The sequence below is a fragment of the Halyomorpha halys genome, unplaced genomic scaffold, assembly GCF_000696795.3.
Source record: "Halyomorpha halys isolate HHAL.00 unplaced genomic scaffold, Hhal_1.1 Scaffold240.1, whole genome shotgun sequence".
NCBI lineage: Eukaryota > Metazoa > Arthropoda > Insecta > Hemiptera > Pentatomidae > Halyomorpha > Halyomorpha halys.
Window position 1 is genome coordinate 692126 of NW_027115703.1, and position 18176 is coordinate 710301.

At 31.0% G+C, this 18176-nt stretch overlaps 1 protein-coding gene across 1 annotated transcript; it reads left to right on the forward strand.

Annotated features, from left to right (window-relative positions):
- The first annotated feature begins 6 nt into the window (after positions 1-6).
- LOC106680051 (cytochrome P450 4c21) lies at positions 7-17894 on the forward strand. Its single transcript, XM_014419510.2, has 10 exons — positions 7-88; positions 172-360; positions 451-514; positions 3600-3720; positions 3842-3893; positions 6182-6276; positions 9719-9879; positions 12402-12475; positions 14191-14364; positions 17655-17894. Exons 1-10 carry the CDS (start codon positions 40-42, stop codon positions 17822-17824), a joined length of 1149 nt encoding a protein of 382 aa, XP_014274996.1. The 5' UTR covers positions 7-39; the 3' UTR covers positions 17825-17894.
- The last annotated feature ends 282 nt before the right edge of the window (positions 17895-18176 follow it).

Below are 18176 nucleotides of genomic sequence, written 5' to 3' on the forward strand. Positions count from 1 at the left end.
TTAATATATCACCCCAATCTGGTCGACAAGCCTTCAACAATGTACGGAGCATATTTTGATTACTTTCAGGGACCGTTTGCAACTCTACGTAAGTAGTTATAGATTTTTCTTCTATTACCATTTTTTTTTTTGTTATCATAAACTTATATATATTTATATATTATTATACAGGTTCGGATGATTTGTGGAAAATTAAAAGAAAGGAATACAACACTTTTTTGAAAAGATCCTGTGTTGACAATGACTTTTACACTACCTTCCTTAAATGCAGTGACAAACTAATTAACAATATGTTGGCATCAGCCGCCGCTGCGGACTTGCACAGTTTATCCTTAGGTCTTACGCAGGATATTTCTCTTGGTATGTTATTATTACATATATATATAATGCATAACCTTAGGATTATTATAAAAATATAATAAATTCAAAAGAACTTTGTCTCTTTTTCAGAAACCCTATTTAATTTTGAAACCAATTTAGTGTATCACCCCGAGGTTACCAGTGTAATGATCAAGTAAGATATAAAATTCCTATTCCTAAAGTATTTGAAAATTTTGTGATTAGTTTATTTCCCCGATGATTTGATCACAGATATAGGAACATTTAACTGAAATGGAAAACTACTTTAATAAAGCAGAAACAACTTGAGGACATCTTAAACATATTTAAACTGAAATTGGATGCTCAATAATAAATATTCATAATAATAATAATGAAGTTCTAACGAACCCGAAGGGGGAAGTGATGCCCCTCCAAACCCAATGCTACTAAACCAGTTTTAACGCGATCCTCCCATTTACGTTTCGGTCTACTCTTCGGACGTTTACCCGTCGGTTCAGTGGTTATTAACATTTTAGGGATCCGCTCGTTGCTATGCCCTACAACCTTACACGCCGCAATGCTATAACTTGAATTATATTCACCGGGTGTAATTCAGTGTTGTGTAGTCTTAATTCATCCTTTTTCGGTCCGAATATATTACGTAATGCTTTATTTTAGAAAACCTTAAGGCGCTGTTCATCCCTTAGTGTAAGAGGCCACGTCTCATATACATAGAGAACAGTGGGAAGGATAATAGTTTTGTAAATTCTAATTTTTCGATAGAAGGCGCGAGCTAATCAATTTCGAAATTTAAAAATAACAATTTTTCAATTTATTTTAATTAATTTTAACTATTATTTTTTCAATTTATTAACAGTTTTTTATTTTATTTTATTTTATTAATATTTCTCCTCCCCCTATTATGTATATTACCATTTATTGTTCACCAAATTTAAATACTTTTTTACTATGTTTACTTTACAAATTATTTTCGTTATTGTGGCATAACAGCCATCCCCACTCCTCCCAATACCAACCGTCACTTTGTTTTTGACAGCCGTCAAAACAGGTATGCATTCTGTCTCATCATTTGATTTGTATTTTTTTCTTCTTTTTTCATCTCTTTATTTGTACTTTCTTTAACATTTCTTCTCTTATCTATCTGTTACTATTACCCTTTTCATTTACTATTTACAACCTTTAATTTTTCTTATTATATCTTATTTTTTTTTACATTTTATACACCTGTTGTTTTACACTTATGTTTTTTCTTTTTTTCCTTTTTGTAACTATAGTGTTTGTATCTTTTTTTAGCCCTGACGAAGCCCTACAACGTGGGGTGAAACGTTGGCTCAATAAAATAGAATAATTATCTACTATTTGAGTTTTTTTTTTACCGCACCCGGACCATATTTCATTCTAAATAACAAGCAGTTCCCGCCTTCAACGTAGCTTCTATTTCCTCAATAATTTCGTTCATTATAGTTACTGAACCTAAATACTTAAACCTATCTACCTATTCAAACGTATTTCCTTCTATATCAATATCACCGAAATTGCTCGCGTTTCTCAGTAGAACTAACCATATATTTTGTTATATCCTTATATATTACAAGACCTAGTTCCTTACTGGAGTTTAATAACGCGGTTGTATTTAGTTCTATAGTTTCTTTGTCTTCACCCAATAATACCGAATCATCAGCATACCCAAGAATAATTACCGATTCGTACCTTATTGAACGTTTCGGTCATGCACATCCGTACGTGATTTACCAACTTCTTTGGTATTCCGTGTTCAATCAGAATATTATATAGCTTCTGGCGGTCAATATCCCCCTCACGCGGGTTCATTACCACGGGTGGCAGATGTGGGGATAGTCGATGGAAATTCCTCGGAAGTTACTCTTGGCTTACTGGAGGGTGTGACGTAGGATTGAATGCTCTACTCACATATTTTTTACTTCACAAAATACCACAAATATTCATAAACAAACCATAAATCTTTTTTAAATAATTTAAAATAATGAAAATTAAAAAAAGAAAAAAAAATTGGAGTTCTGGCAATGGTCAGATTCTCCACTCAAGTTGAGTGTTTGCGGCTTTAGCGCACTTGCTCAGCCTCCAATGGCTCATTACCAGTGATGCGGCGAGAGGGATGCGCTGGGATCTCTTGAGCTCTGCTCTCCCCTTCACACGTGGGGGATAGAGTGGGCTCAGGGATCCTCGGGTCGATTGTGTAAATATTGTATATATTATTTTATCATTGTGTTATTTTATTTATTTATTTTTCATACAGATAGTCTGATTATGTTCATCTTGTCTATTCTTTTGTTTGTATATATTTTAAGAGAGTTTTTTATTTCATTTTTTTTTTTTTTTTTACTTCTTTATTTACTTTTTTTATTTTAGTATGTATGAGATCATTCATCAATATTACCTATTGCCCACAACTGTGTGGCAGATTGTAATATCTATCAATAAATAAATCTATGTATATCAAAAAAAAAAATTGAGTGATAATAAACATCTCTACATCGAATAGTTTTGAGATATAGATTTCTCAAAATAAATTCTGATCTTTCAAAACTACTGAAAGATCAGAGCATACGGTACAACATTTTTTAGGAAATGTTGCTTTTTAAAAAGCCATATCTGAAGAAACATTGAACGTAAAAGTCTCTATTGGGGCTATTTATTTGTACGGAAGATAGAACTGCATCCAGTATGAAGTGGTTCGAAACAGCTTTCAATAATATAAAAAAAAAGAATTATTGTTATTGTTGAAGACCATATGTGTAACAGAAGCTGTATATAATAGATTGTCCCTGAGGATGGCCGAAACGTCAGACTTATAAATAGAATAAAAATGTTTTGAGACTTGACTGAATAAAATATTATTGTTTAAACAATAATTTCTATATTTATCTATTTATTGTTTTATACTTATTTATTATTGATATTACTTCTATTTTATTTATTTTTTCTTTTCGTCTTTTTCTCAAATTAACTTTTTTTCCCATAAGAATTCAATTATTCATTTTATTAAATCTATAAATCCATTGTTTTTTGTTTTATTTATTTATTGTTTATTTATATTTTTTATAATTCATCGTTATTATTCACAATCCTTCAATATTTATCAATTTACAATAAAAAAAGAAATCTGTTATATAACGATGTAAGGCCCAACAGAGCGATCTGGTATCAAACAAAAAAATAAATAAAAAAGTATTTTACTGAATTAATAAACCACAACATATAATATTAGATTATTTTAGGATGATCGAAATAGGATCAATTATTGGTGCCAACTCAAATATTTTAAAAGCAGTTTCACCCATACTACGGCCAATAATGATTAATTTACTCATTGGAAAAGTAGCGGAACTTCGGAATTCGGTAAGTATATAATTAATTATAGGTTTACAATATTTTACTAATAATACAATTATTATTAATAAATCAAATAATAAACTAATGTACAAGGTCCCAATCTCTGATATATTCTATTTTGGTTTAGGTTCTACAAACGTCAAAGGATTCATTACTATTAAACAAGTCTTCGCCTACAGGTAAGAATAGTTATTCCATATTATAATTCAGATTATTAAGAAATTTAATATTTTCTGTTAGTGATAAATAATAAAAACCAGGTGCAAAACACGCAACTTTCCCTTACTAAATGTATACATAAGTTACTTACTAAGTCCCCAATTTTTGTATAGATTAATGGGTTTTGTTGAAATTAACACTATTTTTGAGGTTTTCGAAAAAAAAAAGAATCTAGGAAGTCCTGGGAAGGTGAAAATTATGATAAATAAATTTATATTTTTCTATTGCCATAAACATTCGTATTTTAGGGTATTTAAGGTGATAATGCCAAAAATATTTAAATTTTAAGCAATATAACAAATTAATAATGCCGCACACTGTGGCCGAATGGCCTAAGAGCGGGAAAAAATTCAATATCTAGAGAACGAATTTTTTTTTTTTTACTATTACTTTTTATTTATTGATACATATTACAATCTGCCGCACAGTTGTGGGAATTAGGTAATAGTGATGAATGATCTCATACATACTAAAATAAATTAAATAAATGAATAAAAAAAAAACTGTTAAAATATATACAAACAGAAGAATAAACAAAATGAACATAATAAACTATTTCTATGAAAAATAAATAAATAAAATAACATAATGATAAAATAATATAGTCTCTAGTCACATTTACACTCCAATATATAATATTTACACAATCGACCTGAGGATCCCTGAGCCCACTCTATCCCCCACGTGTGAGGGGTAGAGCAGAGCTCAAGAGATCCTTGAGAAACTTGGGACTGGTATCATTCGACTCAGATCAAAAAAATACATCAAGTTCAATTGTTTTAATTAAAATTTTGATGAAAATTAAAGAACTATTCAGAAAATAAAAGCCTATTAGCAAGATAAAAATTTCGGTAATTTTCGGAATAGGTTGTACTCATCAGAACAAGTTGCACCGAATATCTTGAGTGTATATTTAAATTAACTGTTATTTTGCTTACAATTAGAAATTCAAGGAAGCTTAAAAGACTGAAGAATTTTGTAGATAGTAAAATTAATGGTTCAAAGTCAAAGGTTGTTTTTTTAAAAAAAAAAAAAGACACGATTAAAAAATTCAATAAATGCTTCTTATCATTCCAAACTCCTTAACCATCCTAACCCATTAATTCTTAATCTTTCATTCTTAACAATCCCTGATAATCCTCCGAGGCGTCTGAAAAGAAGATGGCCACGGGACCTTCTAATATAAATTAATGTTTGAAGTACCACCAATGGGTGGTTCCTTCCCAAGATTTTCAAGTGTATATGAAACATACAACATATTTACTTATTCTATTATTGTGTACAGTTGTAAATTATATTAAATAAATAAATTTAAAAAAATAAATTCAAGAAAATTAGATTACCAATTCCTTAGCTGCATCACTGATTTCCAGGTGCTTTTACTTAGGGTCTCTTGTTCGTGATAAAAGAATCCCTAGTCCTACTGGAGACGTGTAGGATACGTCTTCGTTGGTAGATATACGAGATATTTTTCGAGAGTTTCTGATCCTGAAAATCTTGTACTCCTTATTTCTACTTTCTTGTACCTCTTCCGGCAATATAACGGCTCGGAGAATCGACTTCCAGTATGTTAGCGATCCGGTCGATTAGAATAATATCGATTAGAGTTTCGTCGACTCCCGTTATTGCACTGGTGAGCTTTTAATCATTGAAAAACGCCTGACAGTGTTGCCATTATTTGAAGATCCGTTATCCTACTTAACGAAGTCTACTTTGATGCCAACTTTCTCAAGAAACTCTTGTTGGATACGTTTCTTTTCGTTATCGTACATGACTCGCGTGTCTTTTGTAGTTCTCCATTTTTCAAAATTTTTGTTGTAGGAAGTGAGGTATATCTCTTTTAGTGCCAAATCTGCAATGAATGGAATCTTGAGGTCTTTATGGATTGGTTTATTTGTTACGTAATAAACAAGGATTGCACGGAGGATTTGGGATTGAAAGGATTGGGTATAGGAGGAATGATGGTTTGCTGGTGCCCGAAAGCTCAATTCCGCCCAAATAGGTTTTATTATCATATTGTATAAGAGTTTTTTGTAGTAAATGGGAAGTTAAGAACAGTTGTCAATTAGGTGTTGTAGTAATCGAAATATACGAACAGTTTCAAAATATATTCTGCAAAAATGGACGTATTTTGATCTCTGCTGATATTTTGTTTTGCTTTATTTGTTTAACTATTTTACAATATGTGTATATTGTTTTTTAAGGCCACTTAAAATTATTATTATTCTTATTTATTTATTTTTTTAAGGCCACCCGATATCAACACATATTGCATCAAGAATTGAAAAAGATAATGGAAATGATTTCATATTATCAAACGAGCTACATGAATTGTTCTTTACAGTATGTATTACAAATTTCATATTATTAACCTGCAGTATTATATCCTTGGAAATATAACTCTGATTAAGTAAAATAACACATCTTATTTGGTCAACACTTAATTTATTAATAAACTTATAACTGATTATAGTTATATAATAATAGCTATGTAATGTACTCAAATTACAAGGTTAATTAATACTTTTTTAACTCACATATCCACTATAAGAAACATGTGTTTATTTTTTATGTTTATTCCAATACAGATTTACTTAACCTAATTGTAAAATTAAAAGAACAATCTTAACTACTGAAGCCCCTATTCTAACTTATCCTAATTATATCTATGTACTTATTACTAACTTATAACCTAACCTACAATTAAAATACCTACGATTGATATCTACGTCCCAAGGTTTAGTACTTGCACTCAGCTGGTCGTGGCAGAGAGAGAGAAAGATCACTTCTCAATCCACAGTTTTTAAACATAACTCAGCTCACAGAGAAAACCAAAAAATCCACTAGCTTTACATCAATGTCCATTCCTTACAAAAACAACCGACGACCGACCATATGATTTTTCTCTCCCTCCCTGCCCGATACCTCCCGCGCATGCGCCGCCATCACCAATTCTTCTCTCACAATTCGTCTATTACAGCTACATATACAGTTGAAGTGAGAACAGATTCTGTTCAACAGAGATGGTACTTAGCTGTTCTTAAACGTAAATCGACCTTCTAACATACTACTGTGGTAAAGGTACCATAGCAACATAGTAGGGATGGTACCGTGGGCAGCCTTAGCAACATATGTTTTGTGAGAACTTAATGTTTACCTTTCATTCTAATTAGGGCTCGTTAAAAGGTTCTTATTGGTAATGCACAATAAAAGTGCTTCAAAACGTATACTATTGAGAAACGTTAATAGCTTAACAGTCAAAATATATATACTGTTGAGAAACCTTTACTAGAAAAAAAAACGAAATTAAAGACAAAATAAAAGCGAGGTTGAAGGAGGGAAAAGCCTGTAGTTTTTCGATTTCCTAATCGATTTCGGTCCAGAAACTTGACATTTAGATTTCACAAAACTATTATCCTTCTTTACGGACTTACACAAAAAGAAGAACAGTTCTTCAAGGTTTTTTGCAAATAAAATATCACATAAAATATTCGGACCGAAAAAGGATGATTTTAACGTGAAAATTCAGAAGTCTACATAATGATGAATTACGACAAGTTTTTTTTCTCACCCCCTTTCTGGTCATTCCTGAGATTCGTGGATCGGGATCTAGAGGTGACCAACCTAATCTAACCATGGTGGGGGATCAAGTTTTTCATTTGAAGGGACTGGCGCGAAATGACAAAAGTCCACACCCCAGACCGGACTTGAACCGGCAGTTACTGGGTTGCTAAAACCTGCGTCTCAACCACCTGAGCTACGGATGGCCTCGAATCATGGAAACTGTACCCGATAAATATATTTCACGCTATAGCATTGCGGCGTCTAAAGTGGGAATGTAACATCCTGGGGCTTAGTAACGAGTGGATCCCTACAATGTTAATAAGCACTGAACCGATGAGTTCAAATCACGGTCTTGTTGAATCACTATATGTTTGTGTATATTATGGCGTACACACCAGATTTTGATTCTAAAAACCATAGTATCTTAAGTAATAATCATAATATATATAACACTATGTTCATAATAGAAAAATAGAACTGAAAAAAAATAATATTCAGATATTATCCTGATTTGAAAGCCAAAACAAATACTTGTTCAGTGATACAACATTACATTTGTGGCCTACCTGGGCCCTGTTTCATAATGAAAGCTAATACTATTAGTTCATAGTACAAGTGAAAAAAACTAGTGTGGTAATAATACTAATACTTATTTTTTCATGATAGGGATGACGATTAGTGATATTACAGGAATTAAAAAATACTAAAGTACAAGTTACTATTGTACAAGTCAGTGTAATTGAACTAAGATAAATCAACAAGACTAATAGTATTAGTTTGTACTTTATTATGAAACAGGGCCCTGATTGGTCAGACTAATAGTACAAGAGCCGGGAAGAAAAAAAAGCAGTTATTACAAACCAATTTTTTATTACTTTAATGAAAACTAGGTATAATTACTAGTCAAAATTTATGAGTCTGCCAAGTATAGGTAGGGGGATTAAAAATGGCGGCTGCATAAAAACCTTTAAAAAAGCATTAATTTTTCATTCGCAGCTCTATATCATAAAAACTAACGATACTAAAAAATCTAAGAGAACATTATTTAAATATGAGTAAATTTGCTGAAGTTTTAGCCTTGAAAAAGCTATTTACGTCCAATAGATCTCGAGATATAGCTTTTTAAAAAGCAAAATTTCTTAAAATCTACTGAAAGATTAGTAGTTAGTTAATATATTTTGAGAAATCTATATCTCAGGAACTATGTGACGTACAGATGTCTATTAGCAATCAAATTAAAGCTAGTTAAATTTACTACAAAATAGTTAATTATGTTTATCTTTGTTGGAATAGTAGTTTTTATGATATTTGAAAAAATAAACTCACAAAACGCTAATTTCTAGTTGTTCGTATAAAATGTTGGATTTTTGAAGAAATATATCTTTAGATCCATAAGACGCACTTATGTCTGCCAACACTCAAAATAAAGGAAATGTAACTTACTATAAAGTAATTTATGACACTTATCTTCGTAGGGATAGTAGTTTTTATGATATTCACATATGAATATAAATTTGACAAATTAAAATTTAACAACTATAAATCAATTTATACTAGCAAATTTCATGTAAACTATTATTCCTACGAAGATAAACATTATGAACTACTTTATAGCTCATTAAACTAGCTTTAATTTGAGTGCTAATAGACATCTGTAATTTGACGTACAGGTTTTTGAGATATTAATTTTTCAAAATAAATTCACTAACTACTTATCTTTTTAAAAAGCTATATCTCGAAAAATATTTAACGAAACTAACTCTAATAGGGCTCATATTCTAGCAAATTTACTATTCTTTAAATGACGTTCTCTTAGGTTTTCTTTCGTTGTTCCTACTTTTTTAAGATATAGAGCTCCGAATGAAATATTAATTATTTTTAACGTTTTGTAACAGCCGCCATTTTTTATTCCCCCTATCAATACTTGGCAGACTCATCAGTTTGGGTAAGTAATTATACCTAGTTTTCAATTAATTAATAAAAAAATGGGGTGAGGTAACTGCCTTTTTTCTCCTCTTGGGCTCTTGTACTAACAGTTTTGTATGATATTTTTAGGTACTTGCTTCATTTTATGCATCAGAACATCATATATAATGCCAATAGAATATTTTATTTTGATCAAGTCATATTGAATACATATTATAATGTAATAAAAATGCCTTATGAATATATAAAAATGAGACTGAATATATTAATACCTATTATTAATTTTTTTTTCCAGTCTGCGCACACTGTTGGTTCTACATTAGGGAACGCAATAATTTTCTTGGCACTTCTACCTGATATTCAAGAAAGAGCTTGGAAAGAGCAATATGAAATATTTGGTAATGATAAGAGAGATCCAAATATTGATGACTTAAAACAAATGCATTACCTTGACAGGTATATGGTTCTGAAGATTATTTTATTTGTGTTTTTATATAACAAGGGTTACATTTCATTAATATATTTCCAAGATAATGTTAAAATCCTATAAATTGGCTAAAATTATATTGGAAGAAAATAATTCCAAGCAGCCTTAAACCTTTTTAAGCTCAATATAAAAAAAATGAAATAATTAGAGTAAATATAATACTTTAGAATAAAATTATTTGGTACGGGATGATTCGTATTTATATTATAATATATCTTTAACTAGCAATGGCAATGAGGTTCCTGCTCTATTTTTAATCGATAAAATAAAATAAAACCTTCATTAAAATTGGCATTACCGCCTTAGAATACAAATGTTACTAACATTCGTAGAGTGAATGTTTTGATTTACAAATGTTTCTTGAAATATTTTGTTAAACTACTTCAGCTTACATTAGTGGTTATTATATTAACAGTAAATTAGTTTCAATATGCTATGGAACTGAAGGAAGTTTCCATCTACAGTAGATAAGTGTCCACTGCTAATGATTTTACCTGAAGGATTCTATTCAAGGATCAGACTATAAATATCCCATATAACCTTTGGAATAGGTATAAAAATAATCTAATAAAAACAACTTCATGCGGTTAATTATTACCAATTAAAAGTACTACAATTATAAAAACTTTATGCTTATCAGTACTGCTGTGAAGTTTCGGAACTTTTCAGAAGAATCTGATGTGACTATCAATAATAGAATAAAGGGTATTTCCGGACTCAGAAAAGTTACAAATACCTAAGTAAAATAAATAACTTCATCTACACTATTGAATGTAAAAAGTTAAAATAATATATTTAATGTAAGCTTATATTTATATAGTATGTAAAATAGATATGTAACAAGAATGATTAGGGGCAAGGAAAAGGGACATTGGACAAAATGTCCCCAAAAAAGGAACATACTCTTTCTGTGACAAACATATCACTTGTGTAGCAAAGGATTTCAAATAGTAAAATTATACCTTCATGTACGGTATTTTGAGTGATTCAAATTTTCGCATAAACAAATACTGTATTAAATTATTTAGGTACCTCAGGGTAGTATTCTTGGTCCTATCCTTTTTACAGTTTTTACAGCTGACATTGATATGTCATCCTGAGCCACCCAGATATCCTGAGAACACATCCTAACTCTATTCTCACCACGTATGCCGATGACACAAGCCTATTGTCAGTGAATATTGATCCTTCTATTGTATCCCAAACCCTTCAATCTCATATCTCCACCCTTGAAGAATGGTCCCAAAACTGGTGGATTAAAATAAATTCCAATAAATCCCACCAAATCACATTTGCTCTTCGTCGTAAACCTTCGTCTTACCCACAGAATCTTTTAATAATACTCCACTTATTCCAGTTGAACAGATCCGTTACTTAGGACTACATCTGGACAAACGACTGACATGGAACCCTCATACAAGACTGAAAAGACTGGAAACTACTCATAGATTTCGACTATTACAACATTTACTAGACAAACGGTCCAAACTTCCAAACCATTACAAAAGACTGATCTACATGACTGTTATAAGACCTATCTGGACATATGTAGTTAAGCAATGGGACTCCATTAAACCATCGAATGCCTCCTGAATCCAATCCTTACAGTCCAAAATTCTTAATGTTACTTACTTTGTCACAAATCAAGTCATCCATCAGGACCTCAATGTCCCATATGTTGCCGATTTGGCCAGAACCAGATACCAATCCTTCCATGATAAACTTCCCAACCACCCAAACCAACTCGTTCCTAGCCTGGCTTCTCCTTCATTACCTAATAATTCTTCTAGACGTCTGAAAAGAAGATGGGCTCTAGATCTTCTCCTCTTAAAATGTTTTTGGAGCTCTATTAATGGGTAGATTCTCCACATGTTTGTATCATGTCATTATATCACCTACAGCAAATTTTCTTGGTGTATATATATTTATACAGTTGTAATTTGCAATAAATAAATTATTTGGAATGTTAATCAGATAATGGACATGAACATTCGAAAGCATTGTACAATTTATAATTTCTTGAGGCTGTTGTAATGTAATGTGTTAACTTATCACCTTAGCAACATCAGGTCTACTGCAGCGCTGATTCAATACCGACCTAAGCGGGTTGACTTTTGTTTTGTGATCTTTCCAGGAAATGAAAATTCAAACCTCCCACTCTGGTTAGAATAGGTTAGGTACCTACAAGATAATGCCCAATGTATGCCAGAAATGGCAAGGTAGAGAATAAATTGTTAAAAAATTAATAAAAAAATGTATGTATGCAATTGAATAGATCTAAAATCTGAATCAATTTTCATTGAAAATATATTGAAGGTTGATTTGTTTAAAAATTATTCCAGCACAGCTTATTATAACCAATTAAGCTCCTTAGACTAATGCATTATACTAAAACCTACCACTTAATGAAATAACTAACAATATTAAATTATAAACAAAAGTTAAATTATTTTTATTTTCAGAATATTTATAAAAACTTTTGTCATTTAAGGTTTATAAAAGAAGCCTTAAGATTTTTGGGTCCCCCATATAATGGAAAGTTAGCCACTGCAGACATAAATGTAGGTGAGTAAAATTCTATCATATTTTAAATAGAAATAGTTTTTACTACAGTTCTAGCTTCAAATTATGTTAAAATTAAAAGGTACAAAAGAAAATGTCTTAACATTAAATTCTTCATTACATTATATTCACAAGATTGTCAAAAATTTATATTTATATGTATTCCACTAGTACATTGTGTAGATCACAGTATATTAGTATAATTCCTATGATCTGTTTGCTTATACTACATTGCTTAAACTACCCTATATATACTACACCTTATGTTCAGGTCACTTTTGATCCATTACCTTAATTTGATAAATTTACTAAATAAATTCCTAACTCACTTTCATCTCGTTAACTACTTTATTTTACCATTAATTTTATTCCTTACAACCTTAAATTATGTACAATGTATTTCTTATAAATATAATGTAACCTCTGTAGTAGTGTTAAACTGAAAACTAGTTATTGTAAGAAAAGTTGATTGCTATCTGCTGCACTTACAACCTCTTTGGATTGTTTAGAGGTAGCCATTTCGGATGATTATTAAAACAATAGTGGAACTAACTCAATTCAATGATTCTTACTAATCACAACTAATTTCTTCATAGAACAATACATGATACTTTCAATTTAATCGACTTCTACTTACCAATGTGATAACGATTTCTCCTTGAAACGCAATCTCATTCCAATTTATAATTAAAAGTTATTAGGTTAACTCTTAATATAGTTAATCATATGAATTAACTTCTACTATTTATAACCGAAAATTGTGACTTATCCTTAGTTATATATTTACTGTTTATAGTTGCCCACGCTCAGTGGAGAAGGGGGTGAAAAAAAAGCACAAAACCATAAAGAATAAATTACTCCTTAGGCGCCACGTTATTTTTTCTTGGAAATAACGAAAATTCCGAAGCATTATTCCCACAATATAACTAAAATATACCCCTATATAAACAATTGTTTAATTATGACCACTGGCGAATACCTTTACATGTAGATAACAGAAAACCTAGGGGTGTTACCTACCCACCTGTTGAATTATCGTAATATTCCGTGAACAACAAAAAAATAAAATAAAAACATAAGTAAATAAACAAGTTTAAAGCAGAGAAAGAACAGCAGAACTATATGTACAAAAGTTAAATAATAATAAGAAATATATGCACACAGAATGAAAAGGAAAAAAAAAGAATTCTTATCAATTAATAAAACAATTAAAACTTATAGGTTGACTTAACCTTAATAAATAGTTATTATTATATAGATAATATAATATAGATTTACATTATTATTCTCTTATCTAGGGCATGCTGAAGAAACGTCACTGCACTATATCCCCACTTCTAGTGTTGATGACCGTCCATTGTCCAAGAAGAACACCATAATTTTAAAAACAAAACATATAAGATGACATTTCTCATATGGTGCTATTTCGGTTCAAACAGTAAAGACAGAGGGCCTTTAAACTATTACCACTTCACATTGAACAATCGTAACGTGTTCCAAAATCAAACTGTCACCTTCACAAAACCAAAACCCATTCGTCTAAAACATATGGCTCGTGTTTTGTTTTCACCATGGCAACCGTAACATATTTCTAATGATTGCTTTAGTCTTAATTAATATATCAAAGATGTTTGAATAATATGATAATTGTATAATATGATAAACATGAACAGAAACAAAAGTAAAAAAATGATATTTGATAATATTTTTATTTTCAGATGGAATAACCATTCCTCGCGGTACTGTTGTTATTTACTTGATGAGATATATGAGAATGGATCCCGAGAACTGGAAAAATCCCAAAGCTTTTGACCCAGATCGTTTTCTCGAGGAAAGTGATACATTAAAATATTCTTTTACACCATTTGGAATAGGACTTCGAAGCTGCCCTGGTAAATGTTTGGATTTTTTAAATCATTGATATATAATAATGCAATGCTAAAAGTGGATATAGCATTTATGTCAGCTTTCCAATCACCAAAGACGTTCAAATGCGTAGAGAAAGAAATCCTTAGCCTGCTCTATCAGTACTATAAGTAAATAATGATGAAATATTACCCTGTTTAAACAATCGATAGTTCGATGATTTATGTTTTCATTATAATTATCGCAATGGATCATGGAGAATTCCCACTCTTGTAGGGTTTCTATAAGTGTGAAAACATATTTTCTTCAAGGATAATTCAATATTTGCATCTTAATATTGTTTTATCTTTTAAGGAATACCACCTCTAAATTATTTCTCACATGATGTTCAATGATTCAAATCATTTTTCAAACACGATGCAGACAATATGTAGGGAGGGGGCTTTGTCACTCAACACTATGCTCCATAAAAATCCTCAGTGTATTTACGAGATCTGAACAGCTATATTGCTCCTTCAAGACAGTCCATATTCATATGCAAATATCATAAAAACTACTAAACCTACGAAGGTAAGTGTCATAAACTACTTCATAGTGAGTTAAATTTCTTTTATTTTGAATGTTGGCAGACATTAGTACATCTTATCGTTGCTGAAAAATAAATGAAATGAAATGAAAAAAATAACTTTATTCTGGGACATATGTCCCCTAAGAATAATTACATGGTTCATATAGTGAGATTTTAATCTGGCGAGCATTTACAAATTTTCAGATAGTAGAATGAAATTACATTGGTATATTGGCTTTACTACTGTTTATAATGTTAATCAATACCTGCCTATTTATTTGATTACAAAGATGTGGAGGTTTGGTTATTCAATAAATGAAGGAAGAGGTGTTGTTTAAAGGAAAGAATGGATGATAACTGGCGAATGGAGATGGAGAGAGAATTCCAGAGGGAGGTTGCACGTATGACGAAGGATTTGCTAAAGAAGGAGGTTCTATAGGAGGGCATATATAAATCATTCGGATGGGATCTGGTGTTTAATGAGTGGATGGATGAACGAAGCGTGAGGATATCTAGGATATATGTAGGTTTATTGATGTTAAGAAATTGGAATATAAAAACACCAAGGAGGTATTGCCTTCGGGAGGTTGGATAGAGCCGCTTCAACTCGGAATACCAGCGGGAGACTTGAGAGCGCCTAGGGAACCCAAAGATAAATCTTACAAAGCAATTCATGAGTCTCTTCAATCTCAACTCTAAACCTGCAGATAGCCCTCCTTACACCAAGGATCCGTAGTCGAACTGGGGGAAGACGAGAGAGGATACTAGGAGTTGACGAGTGTTCTGAGGAATGGAATTACGGAATTTTAGGAATTGTCTGAGTACAGTTACGGATTTGCGTTGTATTGATATATATTGAAAATAGAAAGGAAGTTGGGGATTCCTCGATACCAGGGATGCAAAGATCCGGTTTGGGGAAGTGTAGTTCCTCCCCTTCTTCGAAATTCATGCAGTAGATAGGGTTCACCCTTCTACAACGTTCTCCTATCTTCTTGATCCCCCTCAATTTTTCGTTCTAGTAGCCAATTTCAGACATTATATTTCTGTTGTCTACTGGTTTTCCGTTGTCAAGTCTAACATTGGTTGACATTCTGCGTGTGCTCTTTATCTCATCTACCTCTTGTTAGGTTTCATCAGACATCAAATGGATCTTTTGTAGATTTTTATATCGGAGAAAGATTTACTCATTTCCAAGGTGCTATCTAGACTTTGTTTAGGAGTTTAACTTGAAGTTAATAAGAACTAATTTTCTGAATTGTGATTACATATATAAATACGAGGACGGATCGTAAAATAAGGCTCTTATATATTATTCATTCTCTTTTATTTTGTCTTCATTTCAAATCCGCATTAATGTATTATTACCCTCCATTCTTCTGAGCAATATTTCCTTCAACTTTTCGATTATGTCTTCTAAAACTGATGGTTTTCTATTCCATTCATCTTCATGATAAATGGCTAAGCTACCACCTGTAAACTTCCTATAAATTTATTTTGTTGATTAGCTAATTATTTTATGAATGTCTGATGGTGGAAACCATTTTTTATTTTTTTAAATGAAGTAATAGTATGCATTAGTGGCATTCATGACCTCCATTGTGGGTGGCTGCTCAACTAGCATTGAGCTGTTTAGCGAAGCCTAATAAGATGCGATTAATAGTAGAGGAATTATTGTAAATGGCAGTATAGCCAAAAGTGTTGGCTAAAATGGCTCCCTAGAGGGAACATTACTATATGATTCAGCCTCGTATATGTTTTGAAAAGAAAATTTTAGGTAAGCCTCCACAGAAGTAACAATTTCAATTCATGAGCAGTAAACATTTTTGTAGTTGAGTTTATTGATAAGTTGATTTTAAAACAAATATATTTGAAGTTGCATAAAAAACTTTTTTTTTATTTATTGAATTTCATAATTTTTTTTAACTCTTGAGTTTTGGCCAAGTACTGGAAAATATATTTGGTTTTAATGATTATTGCTTCCTACCCATGTTAAAATCCTCAAAGGAAGAGTGCCAAAGACCTATTTTGTAAAAAGAACTGTACTGTTTAGCTTAGCTTAAGTTAAAGTAAATTTCTCATTATTTACTGTTATATCTCATTAACAATCAAATTTAGTAACCAACTTTTACAGAAATAGTGCATTCTTTCTCTGAGTTCTAAAAATGTAATCTTCATACAAGTTTCCTCAAATAATGTTCATTTTTTCACATTCACTTATTTATATATGTGACATTTCGTCTCGACCTGTGGTAAGGGAACCACAGATCCATTGTTGTAGGTCGATCCATTAATAACCTGATTTCCCAATTCGAAATCAACAGTGGGAGGCATATTCCTACTCTCCTTCAAAGCAATAATGACAGTAATTGGCACAAATTCTTTCCCTATGCCTCTGCCACGCCCCTTGTTCATCATATTAAGCTTTATTTTTTCTGCCAGCTCTCCACCCCTCCATTATACTCATTTCTTCATGGTATCAAAATCGATTACCTAAGAAATTGTCTGTCGGAATGACATTTCAAAAATTGAAAGATATTTTCAATGAATGATCAGCTTTCAAAGTTCCTTAAGCTACCTCAGAAACTCATCTTTAAATTTTTGATGATCAAATTTACTAAATGTATTATAATGTACAGTTGTAAATAAATGAATAAAAAGTAAATATTTTTTTAAATGTTTATTTGTTGATTTTTGCTAATTGAATGATTATATTTTGAAAACTTAAAGAGGCATACTTTTATTTTTCAGGTGTATATTTCGCAACAGTACTATTGAAAATTACATTGTCAAAAATATTAAGAAGACTGAAACTGAGACCCGTTCAAAAAGATTTCCGATTCGAAGATATCCATTATAAATGTTGTATTATGACAGAAGTGGAGAATCCTCCCCTATTACAAATCGAAGAAAGAATATGATTATTAATTTAAATATGCTGAAATAAATATTTTTTTTGTAAATTTGTTTTGTTTTTCTGTTGGTTTTTTTGTATACATTAATACATTCCTTGTTTAATATATTCTAATTTAATCCTAATCAATTAATATTTAATAGAAATCAGAAGTTCCAATTCATTCCTTCTAATAGATTTATAAAAATGATCTTTAGCAATATCATTTCATAATTTAATTGATCGAATCATTCTTAAATAAACATTTATTTTAGAAATGTTGGAAAATTCAACTGATCCTTGGAACTATATATATTGTATATATGTATATATAGTTGACCGTAAAAATTGATATATAAGAAGATGGTCAGGGTTGCGGT